General features: G+C 39.7%; 1 protein-coding gene across 4 annotated transcripts in view; it reads right to left on the reverse strand.

Annotated features, from left to right (window-relative positions):
* The window catches only part of oxr1a (oxidation resistance 1a), a 157269-nt gene extending 142649 nt beyond the window's left edge, over window positions 1-14620 (reverse strand). For 2 of the 4 annotated variants that reach the window (XM_044358065.1, XM_044358061.1), the window contains exons 1-2: window positions 14483-14618; window positions 1715-1801 (exon numbers count right to left, since the gene is read on the reverse strand). In XM_044358065.1, the coding sequence (XP_044214000.1) occupies window positions 1715-1731 (17 nt within the window). In that variant the 5' untranslated portion in view covers window positions 1732-1801; window positions 14483-14618. Of the gene's footprint in view, window positions 1-1714; window positions 1802-14482 lie in introns of all 4 variants that reach the window. The other 2 variants (XM_044358063.1, XM_044358064.1) reach the window with 2 other exon arrangements.
* Between the last annotated feature and the right edge of the window lie 321 nt (window positions 14621-14941).

Consider the following 14941-nt stretch of genomic DNA (forward strand, 5'->3'; position numbering starts at 1 on the left):
TTTAAGCCCTCAGAATAGGTTTAGAGACAGATTTCAATATGTACAGAAATATGGCTAAGATTTTTATACATGAATGGCCTTAACTGACTGTTTGCTAAGCCCCGTCCCCTTTCTTACTGTTGCGACACCTGTGAAATTTTCCTTGTACAGCACATAGGCCCATGCAGTTTACAGTGCTAACAGTGGCAAATTTACCACTCAGAATTCTTTGAGTGGTTTCAAATATTTTTGAAACAATGGGTGCTTGATTTCATACAGAGATAGAGTTTGGTTCAAGTTGCCGGATTGTAAACTTCCCCAAATTCAATAAACAGCAGGACAGAGCTGCTAGCATTAGCCTACACAGGAGCATTAGCATTAGCCTACAATAGCACACAGGAATGTGCTATTGTGAAGGAAAAATATATATATATTTAACCTGTAACCCCTCAAAAAAAATCTAGTTTGAATTGCCTTTGGCCTTGGAACATCATCTGTAGGTAGTAAAGGACAGTAGTAAAGTAAAGCAGGATTGCACCTTACTAAATAATAATAATAATAATAATAATAATAATAATAATAATGATAACAATAACAAAATATCAATTTCTTACACTTGAAAATGAAAATGTATTTTGTATATTGTATACAAACTGCACTTGCAGACTGACAACTTATTTCCTTTGTAAAAACTATATTTCAAATAGATGTCTTCTACACAATAAAACAGATTTTCTAGACAGTTTGTATTCATTTTTATAAATATCTCAGAATAAAATAGTAAGTAAATGTGTTTTTTTTCTTATTAAGCAACAAATAATGAGATGTCACTGTTTTAGTTTCACATTACTTATTGGAAAAATTGCAATCATGCAAGCTACAATTTCTGCACACAGCCTTCCTCCTTAGGCTATATAAAGGCTGTAAAAACAAAAACAAGTTTCACGGCAATAAGCCTGTACATTATAACCATATTGATTCAAAACACAGTGTTCTATTTGAAATCATGTAATTAATTATTCAAGAGGAATTAATTTGTGTTTTCAATAGCAGAGTGAATGGAATGTTCTCAGGAATGTATCAATGGACTCAGATACTCAGATATAAACCAAACCCAAGGTGTAAATTAGTCCACCTAGGATTAAAACAACACGAAAGAAGCAACCATAAGCCTTTTGTTTTGATCCACCTTACATATACTAGATAAGCAATGTGACCACTTCTGCCTCGCAGTCAACATCCAGAAAAGCCACAGCCATAAATGATTTATGCAGACTGTACGCTACCACAAGCCACATTAAAAATACAAAATGTACACACAAGCACAGAGGACTGTAAACTGGGCTTCTTTAACTTCCTACAAAGGCTCAATGAAAGTATTAACAATTGTGTTTAAAAGATTCTCAACTGTCCATCTAGTTTGAAATTTAGTAGCTAAAAATATTAATTTATAGATATAGATGCATAAAGGTATGGTGTCTCAAATTATATTATCTACGTACTTCGCCTTGGACAAATAATAGACAAAAATGGCTTTTTTTGTGTTGTGATCTGAAATCAACCATCCCCTTTTCCTCACATCAATGTCTTTTCACATCCTAAGTCATCTGTGGAACATAGCTGACCAGAAATGTCAGCTATTATCAACAGAAGCCATTTTAAAATGCCCTGAGATTTCTGACGCTTTTTTTTTTATGTGCAGATAAGAATAGATCAAAAGTGACATTGTGCTGACCTTTTGGTGCTGAACATCTTGGCGGCGTCTTCTTTCTCCTGCTCAGAGGCTTTGGGAGGGTCGAGGCTTGATGTTGACTATTCAAACCTGCAGGAGGCACGTACAGACACACACACACACACACCGACACGCACACACATACATACAAAAGCATAAGACAGGGGCAGGGGACAGAAGGAGATAACATTAAGATTTTCAGCATCACAGTCAAGTCGCCCTCAAGTTGTCTGGATGCTTTGGCCAAGATGACCTCAACAACCTCCATTAGCCGGCCTCCAACTGAGCGATTCAAATTGACTGGGCATGGCGGGAGGCAATGAGCAGAGCATAACTCAGCCAACATGACAAAGGCAGTGCAGTCGGAGTCAAATGGCAGTTTTAATAATTATTTGTTTTACCTCGCCACGACAGCACCCATTAAAACAGAATGGAGTTAATTAGTACTGAAGCTCAACTGGAGCAATAAGGAACGTTTGCAATTAAAATGCAATTAAGAAGGGGACCTATATATCTGCTTGCTCTGGCAAACTTGTCACATGCAGGCTATTAAGTAACACAGACACTGAATGGTTAAATCCCCAAACCGGGTCTCTTACTATACAGTGCATCTATGCTATACCTACCACACTGTATAGTGGCTGCGGGTTAGCCTCTGCTCTTTTATGTAAAAGTTATCAGAGACTGTGGAGGAGGAGCTGGAGTAAAAGAAGATAGGGTTCAATAATTAATGCTGAGGTCTATGCAGGCCTCACTTCTCACCCTCTCCTGTCTGTAATGAGATGAGTGGAGGGCCAGAGGGAAGGAGGGAGGGAGGGAGAAGGAGAATGGGGTGATTAAAGCACCCGGCTCGGCCCCATCTACCTTCTTCTCCCCACACCAGTTGGACTCGCGAGCCTGCACATGCATCTCATTTATAACACCTGGAGTATGTTGCCTCTTTCTTACACACTGGCAGGGAGCAGAGGAGAGCTGAACAAGCAAGCGTAAAGGTTAACAAAATAGTGTGACAGTGGAAACATCTGATAATTCATTCAGGTGACATAGAGACGGTGGATGTACTCACTTCTGTAAGTAATCTAAGGAAGTGCAGCAGCCAATTTTGTGGCTTCCATGATTCGCAGAAGATAAGATAACAGCACGCACAAGTGGCAACACAAATGCATTATTATTTCTTCATGTCATGTTTGGCACACTATGTTTTGTAGACAAGAAAATGTTTTAAATACGGGCTACAGTTCGGGTTAATTGTTCTGACGTTGCATTGCTTTCAGGGTATGACGTAAGCTTGATAATGCAATTAGGTGGATTAAGGATTACAGTAGACTCACTTTTAGAGGCCAAACAAAACACACATTTCAGATATGTGTAAAGCCTGCCTTATGCTCCACCAAGGAGAACAACAGTCCGACTTCAACAAAATATAATCTTTGAACTTCACAGATAGTACATCACTTTTAACCAGGTTCCGTTTTTATACATCTGAAACATTTCAGACCACTATAGCAGCAGTGGGACATTAATGAGATGAGAAATAACTCGCCATAAAAGGCTGCAAGTACATGCACAGTGAAAGCCAATTATTATAAAATATTTCATTTCATTAAAGCGAACTGTTTATCTAATCGGAGGGAAAATTCAGAGCCCAGGGAGCACAGAGAGATAATTTCAAAAAGAGTCGCACAATTTCCTTTTTCACTGCTGTTAAAATGTGACTCATCCTCCCATTCGTCACAGTGTTGCAGGGCTTTAAAATGGTTTCACAGAGTGCTTTACCAAACCGAGCACTCAAACCCCGACCCTCAGAAAAATAACAAACCTTCAAGCTTTCAGCATCTTTACCAGACCAAAACAAAAACTGAAAATACATTTAGACATTATTTGAGATTATATGAGGCCAGCTTCACCTGCCATTGGGCTTGAGACCAAACCAATAAGCTTCCTTTTAAAGCTATATAGCAGTATAGCAATATAACAGTGAAATGAAAAGAAACCTGAAGCCAACAAAGAAGAGAAAGTCAAAGATAACATTGAAAAGATGCACAAAACATAAATTGAACCCAGCCTGCTGTATAGTCACCCATATTATTGAGTAATACATACATTAAATTGTATTGAGCTAATATTTGATTTCATACATGCGACCTAGCATTTGGATATTGTTTTTATGCTTTTGTCTTTTTATGAACTGTCATGTTCTATTTGGTCAGAAATTGGTTAAAAAAAAAAAAAAAAAAAAGAGCTTGTCACTCCGAGCAAGGTTACACCAAGCTACATGCAGCAAGGATTGAGGGGTGACAATAATATCTTCCCACCGGGGGAGCCTATAGGTGGATGCTGAAGTGGAGTAAAAGGAATATGAAATGACAAAAGAACAGCAGCAACGATGGCAGCAAGTGACTGCAGCTGTTACGGCAAACTTCCCAGGTGAGCAGTTTTAAGGGTGTGTTAGATTTACGTTATAGCTAGTAGAGTATGTCATGTGTGAGCACAGCAGCACACTCACATTCTCAGCTTGAGCTAGTTCGCAGGCTTAATGCAACCATGTAACTCAGTAATACATTGGTCATACAATTTCTCCATTTTTACCTTAAAGGACCTGTGTGTAGGATTTAATGGCATCTAGTGATGAGAAACAAACTGAAACCCCCCCCGCCATAGAAACATGGCCGTGCAACATGGCAGCTTCCGTGGAAGAGGAACCGCTCCCTATGTAGATATAAAGGGCTCATTCTAAGGTAATGAAAACACAACAATTGATTTTCAGGTGATTATACATTAATTAAAACATATTTATGAATATTATATTTCATTTCTGCCAAGTCTGTTCCGCTAGATACCACCAAATTCCACACACTGAATCTTTAAATCTGTCATTTATTAGCAGATTTGGCATAGTTCCACTTCATACTTTAGATAACATTCCTCAGCTGTAGAACATGTCCTTCTTTGTAGCTGAATAAAAAGCCGCAGTCATGGTACCATGGCAGCCGATAATTGCTGATCATGGTTTCAACTCTTTACTCATGTTGAATTTATTTCATTATACTGTAAGAGCGTGCTGTTATCCATGATGAACAAATCAACTCAATGGACTAAGAACAGGGCTCTGGACAAGAATTACATGGGAACCTTGTGTGAATTGGGTATTTAAACATGCAAACATGCTGGGATACACAAAACCTTTGACTCAAAAGCACTCTTTCCCAAGATCATGAGATCACGCGAGAATCCATATTGTCGGGCTTCAAATTATGCGCTATGTCCGAACCACCCATGGTTTAGACCAATCAGTGTCGCAAATCCAACTGCCTCGCAGGCTAAGGCGGTGATAGACGCACCATTTGGCGCGTCAGGTTAGTGTGGTTGTGTTGTGGTCTTTTTTTGTTTTTTTTGTATGAATGATGTAGGGTAAGTATGTAAGTAAGTATGTTTAGGAGATAAATGTTTTGTGATGCAGTAACACTTAGCCCAAGAAAAAGTATATCTTATCTTATGTGTATAGTTTATCACTAGTGCATGAACCTACACCAAAACAACGCACCAGTCGAGCCACGTGGTTCCTCCTGACATGAATGGACCTTGTCTACTTCTATCTCTTTGGCAAAAGAACCTTGTTTGAGGATGTTTTTTCTGCCGAGCTTCATTAAGCCAGCCTTGTGTTTCAGCTTAATTGTCTCTGGGCGTGCAGAGCATTCTGACAAACACTATCAGCATCCAAGCATGTAATGGATTGAGGCGAATCCCTCAGACAGACAGAGGGACAGCAGGTATCGCCGGTGCTCTGGTCTGCACTTCTGCTGAAAGCTGCCGACCGTAAAACAACAATGACACAGAGGTGGTGTGTTTGGCCAAACACAGGCAGCTTTACACTCAGGGCTGACAGAGCTATTTCACACAAAACAAAGATGAGCTAAGCATGTATGCAGTGCACAGTTAACACAACCAACTGCAAACAGCCAAGGCAACTAGCTCAGCTGCTAACGTAGTCAAGGCAAATGCAGTCAATTCTATTCACTGTATCATACCCATACTATTTTTGATGTAAATGTCAATTCGCCCTGCCCCCAAGTTTATGAATGACTGACGAGAAGACAAGGTAAATAAAAATATCAGCTGTGTTGGTTCCTGGATGAAATCCAGTGGGTGAGCAGGAGAAGTAGAGTATTGATCAGGAGCAGGATTAGCTGGCCCAGCATGCAGCTAAAATCAGTACCAGCCATGAAGAAGTACACAAGAGAGCACAGAGCAGAGAAAACAACACAACAGCCACATAATACATACAGTAGATATAGCTGTGGTACTATTTTAAAGCAATGCATTTCCTGTACCAATATTCCTCAGAAGCATTTAAGAAAGACAAGGAAAGACTGAATTGTGGCTGCAGAGGAGAAGTACCCATATTCTATTCATAACTGAAATTCTGTAGCCATTACTAGAGCTGCAACGATTAGTCAATTAATTGATTTGTCATTAACTATTACATTAATCAGCAATTATTTAGATTATCAACCAATCATTGGAGTCATTTTTTGGGGAAAAAAATGTCCAAATTCTCTGATTCCAGCTTCTCAAATGTGAATATTTTCTGGTTTCTTTAGTATTCTAATATAAACTGAATATCTATGGGCTGTGGACTGTTGGTCGGGACAAAACAAGACATTTGAGGATATCAAATGACCAAGCAACTAATCAATTAATAAAGAAGGAACAGACAGATGAACTCAGATTAATCAATAATGAAAACATTTGTTAATTGCAGCCCTAGCCATGGCCCTATTTGTTCAAATTCATTTCTAATATGAGCTGTTGCATGGTAAGAAAAACTCTAGTGCACAGAAAAGATTGAATCAATTCTGGTTGTAGGTTTTCAGGGTGTGGAGTTTGCTGATATATTGCACACAATTTCTTGGTCAGTGTGTAAAAATGCGCAAAACTTTAATGCACAAGATGTCACAGTGCAATGCATCAAAATAAAGAAACTTATACCAGTGAAAAGAAATTTATACCTAATGTAAATTGGCATCAGTATTTGGTGAGTATTAAATTCCAATATAGGCTACCCAAAATTAAAATCTAGCCAAAAATCATCTTTACCTTCAATAGCAGTGGCTTTTAAATCAGGGCCCGGTTTGCTGCAGTGATATGACTCATCTCTCATCATCTGTTCTCCTCTCCTGTCCCCTGGTTGTCCCATTGTCTGCACCTAACCATTGTTTACATCACTCCCCCCTCCAGTCCCTCATCTCTTCTTTATCCCCAATTCATTTCCTTGGCTGTGTCTAGCGGCTCACACAGAGCCTGATTGTAGTATGTTTCCCGAACTAATAGGGGTCACATTAGCCTGGCAGGAAACACAATGCCATTATGGAAATGCTCAGTCAATTACTGGGCAACGAATAAACACCCCCTCTGTCATTTTTGACTCTCATATTTGCGTTTGGCTAATGGTTGCGATGCATGGTTGTTATCTTCTCGTGGGCATCTTATCTTCCTCTCCTGGAGGAACTTGGCAATATGCTTGAGGTCAATTGCATCATTGTTGGATTGCTGGGTTGCCCTGGATGAGAGCGTTTCTCTGGCAAATGAAAAATCTCAATGTAAATGTTGCCAGCCACTCATCAGCAGAGAGGGATAATGGATAGATCTTGTTTAATTTCAGTGTCCAAACATCACGTAATGGTACTCCTGTATTGACACTATCTTCAGAATATCTCATTTAGACCAAGAGATTGTTGACAATTTCTTTATTTAGAAAGAAATGCTGAAAATCTGACAAAAAAGTAAGATCATAACTTTAACACATTTAGGGTTTTATTACAACTAATATATCAGAGTTCTCCAGTTTACCTTTTTGTATGCCACCATCTAATAAAGCACAAGGAGACTCATTCTAGCTTGAATCATAACAGCTATATCTTTTATAGACAGCGTGCTTGGGTTATATTGGAGCCGCCATGTATGCTTATGGGAATGCCACTGCAATGAGGTTAAAATATGGAAGACCATAAATGTTTCTTAAATTACCATTTCCACTAAACAGAATACAAGTTCACACTGGCTGAGTTAATTTAACATGGTTTATACAACTTTTTGAACCCAATCCAACAATGAATTTAAATACAAGATAACAAGGTAAAAAGCACGCTTGTAAAGTGAGCTCCCTGTAAAACTAATGGTCTGACAACTCATATTTGAAAATTGTAATGAAGTCCTGAATATATACTGTGGGATATGACAGAGACAGTGGGCTCAAGTACAAACTGGCTTTAGCTTGCTCTGTTGAGACTGTCGAAATAACCTGGGAGTAGACCTTAAGATTACTGAAACCTGCAAAGACCAGACACCAAAAACCAGCAACATATGGAAAGACTGAGTAAACACTGAGGACAGCAAACAGCCGCAAATACTGCCAGAACATCATTGCTTGTTCCTGTACCAAAACCATTCATCAAAAACATTGGATTCTTTACTACTCTATTTCACTGGATGCTCATTTTCAAAATATTATTCTTCGTACTACATGATCTCAAAGATCCCAATTCATCTTAACTCATCTTACTTCACAGTCCACCTTGAGCATTTTCAGACCTTTCAACCACATCTCACTGTCTATCATTACTGAATGACACTTGAGGCAGTGCCATTCACTGATGAAGACTGTTAGATGCAGCTGAACAAAGTTCCATCAAAGCCAGTCTGTGGACTTTGAGTACAGATTCTTCTGCGACATATACTAATGCTCATATTCCAACTAGTCTTAATGAGAACGATGAGCAGCCACTTAAACAGAAGGTAAACAGTCAGAATCTTTAAACACTGTTTCAGACTGGATTGGACTTGGTCAGATCAGTCATGACACCTAAATCATCCACTATAAAATCAGTCCAACAATCATAATGTGTATCCCCACCTTTACTAAAATTAGATTAAGGCTGAGTAGTATAGAATGAAACAGAGCCATAGAAATTTCCTCTATGAACCTTTCGCACAATTTCTCCAAGCCCACATTTGCCATGCTATTTCCTGCACATTACATAAAAATATGACGAACTGTAGCCCTATTGAAAAAGGTGACACGGTCAATGAAAAGGTCAATGAAAAAAAAAAAATGAATCACTTAAGGAAATATTGACACAAGGCCCCTAGCAACAAAGTCATCCCTCACACAAGGGGAATGATTCTCTTCTCTTGCTTGCTTGTACACAACATCATTTCAGTCAGAAACTACATGAGAGCCTCAAGAGATTACATTATGCAAAGAAAACTACTGAGAATTTCTTCCTTAGAGTTCACTTGTTTACTCAAAATAAATCTCTGCCTTCCTGGGTTGATCTATTTCTGTCTGTGAGTGTTCCTGAAGTTTCTATGTGCATGGAGGCTGCACATGATGATGACAATGGTGGGAAAAAAAGAGAAAACCTCAGCTTTCCAGCAGAGTTGCTCATGGCAAGGTATGTACAAGAGTGAGAACACTGTCAGTTTGAGTTAAAGACATGTACACAGTTGGGTTGGGGACTGCTCTCTGCTGAGTCATTTCACTGCGTGATATTAGGCTGACAGAGACAAATGCCCATGGAGTGTTCGTCAAAAATGGCCCCATCCCCTTGCTTTGATTCAATTGGCTTTCAAGTAGTGTCCGAAAGTGGAACCAAAGGCAATGTGCACTCAACTTAAGTGAAGGAGCCAAATCTGATTTAAGTTTGCTGACAGCATCACCTTCTTCCCATCAAGTTACATGGCAGGGATTTGTGATGTATGTCATTTTGCTGTCACATTATCACTCCATTCGCAAGAGGAAAATGCACTCAGAACACGCCCTTAATTTACCCCGACAGCTATTTGGATGATAAGTTCAGTCATTAAAGCAAAATTTGCAGCGTAATCAGAAAAGGTCTGCCAGAGCAAAGGGTGAAAACCTGTAGAACAGAGGGAATGAACGCGGATTCATCACTCTCTAACCAGTTCAGGGGAAGCAGATTTAATCACTTTATGAAACATCAACATCCAAAGAGTGCCTCCGCCATCCTTTATCCTATCCATATAATCAGTGATTTGGGTCACATGGCTGGCTTCCCATTGCATCATGGACCTAGAAGACCGGGAGGTGAGAGGAGAAGGGGGCGGTTTGTTGCTCTGCTCAAGGGAGGAGGAGGAGACATGAGGGGGTCACTGGGCTGGGTTCCTGTGGCTTAGCATGGCAAATCCTCTGTAATCCTCCAACTAGTCCCATGGCGCTGTTTACTGTATGTAGGTAAAGCTATTATGGACCCAAACCAAACCCGCCCCGCTACCGTGTAAGCTACATCCTACAACCCCAAGTTCGTCCTTCCTCTATTGTTCACCTGTTGTTTTTTTAAGAGGACAGCTGAGGATGTTTATCCTCCGTAAGTCTCTTTTGAGATTATCATCATTAGACGGTAGGATAACAGTGAGGAAGCCAGACAAGAGATGAAAATCACACAGAGAAGGGCGAGAAAACAAATCAATCCTCGGGGCATTTAAAGCAAAACAAGGGAGGGCAGGAGGGGGCCGCTTTACGGCCTGCAGTCTGGCAGCTTCCCTTAGATACAAAGTCAAATCATTACTATAACTGGACTGTTCTTGGCGACTCCAGAATCAACACTCCTACATGTAAACACAAGTCATTTTTAGCAAACTGCACCACATATACAGTAAAGCATCAAAGTGGCGTAAAAGCATTGTCCTGTCCGGGAATTTCAGCTGCATCTTTGTCAACAATGTCTCCAGCCAGTATAGGACCATAAAGCAACATAATGGTGGAATGTATTTCTTGGAAGCTTTAAAATTAATTTTCGGCTGGATTCCTGGCATCACATTACAACAGAAGGCAACAAATCACTGTGTCACTGCCCTTGTCATTATCTAATTGCTTTCTTGTGGATTCAAGACTCTCCCTTCCCTCCCTCCTTCCTTCCCTCCCTCCCTGCCTGCCTGCCTGCCTGCCTGTTTCCCTCTCTCTATCCATCACTGTTTTAAACCTTTTCTTTCTGATATTCCCCAAATTCAGCAGCATCACAAAAAAGTACAATCTTTGAAAAACTAATAATTGCAATAGCTGAAAAAGACTGAATGCATTCATTAATCTAGCAATGTTATTGCTGGCAGTGGGGATGAATTAGAACAGAGGGACACTTCGCATATCTATTTCATGAGACAGGTGCATTGGAGAGGGACGAATGGATCAACATTAGAGGGCAACTGTTTTAAATTACTCTAATATCAACAAGATTATTTTATATCAGAGTCAGTAATATTTAGAATTTTAATAGATACTTCAGTTACTGCAGTTCACTGATTTTACATATTAAATTCAGTTCAATCATCACCAGGAGTACAACTGAGCCTGTAAAAACAGTTGTATAATGTCTTCTGTGGCTCTGGAGGGCGCTTTTCCAAAACTTGCAAAAAATAACCCTGATGATGTCATCAGGATCAGGATTATCTTTCATAGAAAACCTGCATTGTAAACTCTAGGTGTGCAGATTTAGGAGGCAGGGGGGTTTAATGAAAGATGCTAATGAACTGCATTATGGGAAATGTAGGGTTTATTGTTTTTTGAGCTTGGGCTACACTAGAGAATTAATTTAGAATGTCTGCGGCACTAATTTTTTTGATCTGTCTCTTAAAAAAAAACTTCATGGATGGGCAATACTGAATCAATCGACTACCCAGAAAAAAAAGAAAAAAAAGAATCACATTTAATGGAACAACTGATAATTTTGGAACATCATTTAACCCAGTTAATATCTCCCCATGCAGACTATAAATGCAAAATATTTTATTTAATCAGCTTTTGCAGAATCTTGAACATCATATTAGGTGACCTTAACAGACTGCCTCTTTAACAGAATATGAACACTCGTGAAAAAATATTCCATCTAGCAGCTGACTCACACATTTCAACATATTTCATAAATCAGGGAAAAAGTCTATATTATATAATTTTTTTTTGGCCTGTAAAATAGCACACCATGAGACCGAGCAACTAAAAAAGGTCCTTCTGAAGCCTGAACAAAGTGCTCAACAGTGTCAAAAGTTTGAAATTTTGGCTCATGATCACACGGAAGGTGATTTTGGGTGCAGAGAAACTCTCTTCTATCTAAGATTATCCTTCTCACGTGGCACTGTACAGCATCAGCATGCAGGCTCAAACACTACTTTATTCTTTTTCATTGCAACAACTTCTATGAGTTCATGTGGGGGTTTGAACATGGATTAGCACCAGCCAGTTACAAACGTAGATTTAAGGCTCCGTCTGCACCCGTGATGGTGGCTCCCTTTGGTCTGCTTGATTTAAGAGCCCTCAAAGAACCACTGGAGAACTAAGTGTACATATACAGAACATGCAATAACAATCCCTCACTGGCTACATGGCACTATTACAGAACAAATGAGAACCATTAATGACTCAGAGGGGAAATTATTCTTGGATCAGTCATTTTTACTTAAAACTGCAGTACTTATAAACCACTGAATCCCCAAGAAACCACTTATATCTACATGGAGCCACTCAAGGTTACACACAACCACTAATTTACCTTAAGGAAGGTCAAACCATATCAAGGTAAAAGCAGTTTGTACTGGATATTGTCATAGGAAACGCCGCATTTAAGAGCATAAAATTATCAGCAGCTTAACCATTTTTTCACACCCAAGTGTGTTTTCAGGAAACACTCTGCTTGGCAACAAGTCAGATCTGGTGTTAGTAATTCAGTGTTTGTCTGTATTCCTCAGGGTAGAGCAGAGGTTCTCGGCTCTACCTGAGAGCATCTGCTGGTGTGTGTGTGTGTGTGTGTGTGTGTGTGTGTGTGTGTGTGTGCATTAATGAGGTTGCAGATATAGGTGAGATAGTCGCAGCTGTTAAAAAACCACATGACTTTTAGAGTCTTCCGCAGATGAATCTGAGAGATACTGAATTTTGTCGTGACCATCTTGATAAACATCAAGCCTCCCTTACAGCTTTGGCTTATCAGCAGCACAAAACAAAGCATCAAAAGCATGAAAGCACAGTTTGATATACTTGAAATACAGATAAGGAAACGTTTTTATTTTAAGTAGTCTAATTGAATTTGTTTCTTCTTTTAAAAAAAAAAACAGCCTGCATATAATCATTTCTACTAAGTGAATATAGTTCAGTTCCGTCAACATGAATCTCAGTGCAGTAATCAATTGGTAACAGCAAGCACTCACTGATGATGGCAGGGTTAGGGATTAATCAAAGCCAGCAGGACCATGCATAATTTGATCATGAGAATCATCATTTAAGGTGGGTGTGTGCGCTTGTATGTGTGTGCCTACACCATCCTTTACAGTAGTGACAGAAGTGATGGTTCTTGTTTACTCTAACCTGACAGGTTGTCAACAAGTGGATTTTTTTTATTCCCTCCATCAGACTGTGCTAAATTTCCATTTGATGACCAGACTTTGCAGAACAAATTTAAGGCTGTGCATGAGTCTGTGCATGCTGGTTAAAAATGTTAGAGTATGTCCTTTTCAGAGAATATGTCTGCACGCTTTCTTGGGAACTTTTTTTTTTTTTTTTTAAAGTTAGGATTAACAGGATTAACCTCGGTTTAAGAAAGTCAAGTTTTTCCATCCACTATGAAAGAAATAAAATAACAGTATCATGATTACGCAATGAGTCCTGTTGTGACACATTTTCGTCAGCATGACTTGTAACATTTGTCAACTTGTCCATCCATGTTCTGCTGTTCTATGAACTGACCTTGAACATCTCTGTGACCTTGAACAAAACTACCTTCCACATCAGCACAGCACGGACTGTCTGTGAACAGTACTACAGCTCCACTCTCAGCTCCACACCTGAACATGCTGACCTACCCTGGACTCACGTGTTTTTATTAGGATGTATAATAAGAGATTAAAAAGCCTGGACAATATACAGGCTTCCCTCATCTTTCCCTGGAGGCAGCTCATTCTGCACCTTATGGAGCTATACCTTATTGCATTATGCAATGGTCTAATAGGCTTAGCTGCATGCTACTCTGCAGGGGGGAGTTTTAGGCAGACTCTGATGACTCACTTCATTAAGTCTCCCTTCCTCAGAGCTTTCTAGTTGCTGAGGAGTGAACTTTCTACACCCCCATATTAACACTGACCTCGGATGCCATTTGCTGCAGGTAAACATCCAATAATCAGTTCACTACAACAAGACTCAACTTAAAAAATACTATTTTTGTACACATTTATGAGTTCATAATGGTTTGTTTCAATTCCTAGTGTTTTTGTTGTATTTTCATGCTTTTATTTTACACCCATAATATCCACTAGAAAGACTAGTTGCCTTATTCCCCTAATGCTATATTTATTCTCCTGAATGTTCCTATAATATTCCTGCAGGGTCTTTTGCAGGAATATTTATTCACTAAGCTTGTAAATGTATTCTAGGACACATAATACATATTAATGCAGCAGATAAAAGGGATATAGCCACCCCTTGATAGTAGTATAACTACAGGTAAACGACATAAAAAGCACGTAATGGCGTTTAGGATGAATTACAGCGACCCTTCACCTGAATCTCACCTGCACCGCCCGGAAGCATCAGCATCCTCAGACAACTATTTTTAAACCATCCGGGCTCCTGAGCTGTACCAGCTGCACGGAAACACAACACTTTACAAACATTAAACCTTTATAAGGAAACGACTCATCCGGCCGTATCAAATAATAAGCCGGTGAGTCGCTTCGGAGATGACAAACACGTCGGTGCACATCAGTACTTACTTTCAGATGGGTATCACGCGATGAGCCGATTCAGATGCTCGCAAACATTATCGGTGTTTAGAAGTGTTTCTTCATCAGGCGTGCACCACAGCGGGAATGTACACAGAGGCAGACATGCGGAGTCATTTGACCTTCTCCCAATAGAAACTACCATCGCTGCGACGTAGCATAGGGGAGGAGCGGACCATACCAAGCAGGCGAGGGGGAGTGGTAAGGGGGGGGGGGGGGGGAAGCTGTCATCCTGAGATGTACTGTAGGGATGAGAATGATACAGTGCTTGTAATAAAGGAAAAAAACCATGGTGGAACTGCAATGTGGAAATAAATGGCTGGGTATTTGAGACTATATCGGTTTAATTGGCGATTTAAATCAGTTTTACAGTTTCTTCAGTTCCTGCAAATGAATGAGTTATCTGATCAGATGTTTTGCTCTGCCCGCTTTTACAGCATTAAAGACACT

Source organism: Thunnus albacares, chromosome 8 (assembly GCF_914725855.1).
Source record: "Thunnus albacares chromosome 8, fThuAlb1.1, whole genome shotgun sequence".
Taxonomy (NCBI): Eukaryota; Metazoa; Chordata; class Actinopteri; order Scombriformes; family Scombridae; genus Thunnus; species Thunnus albacares.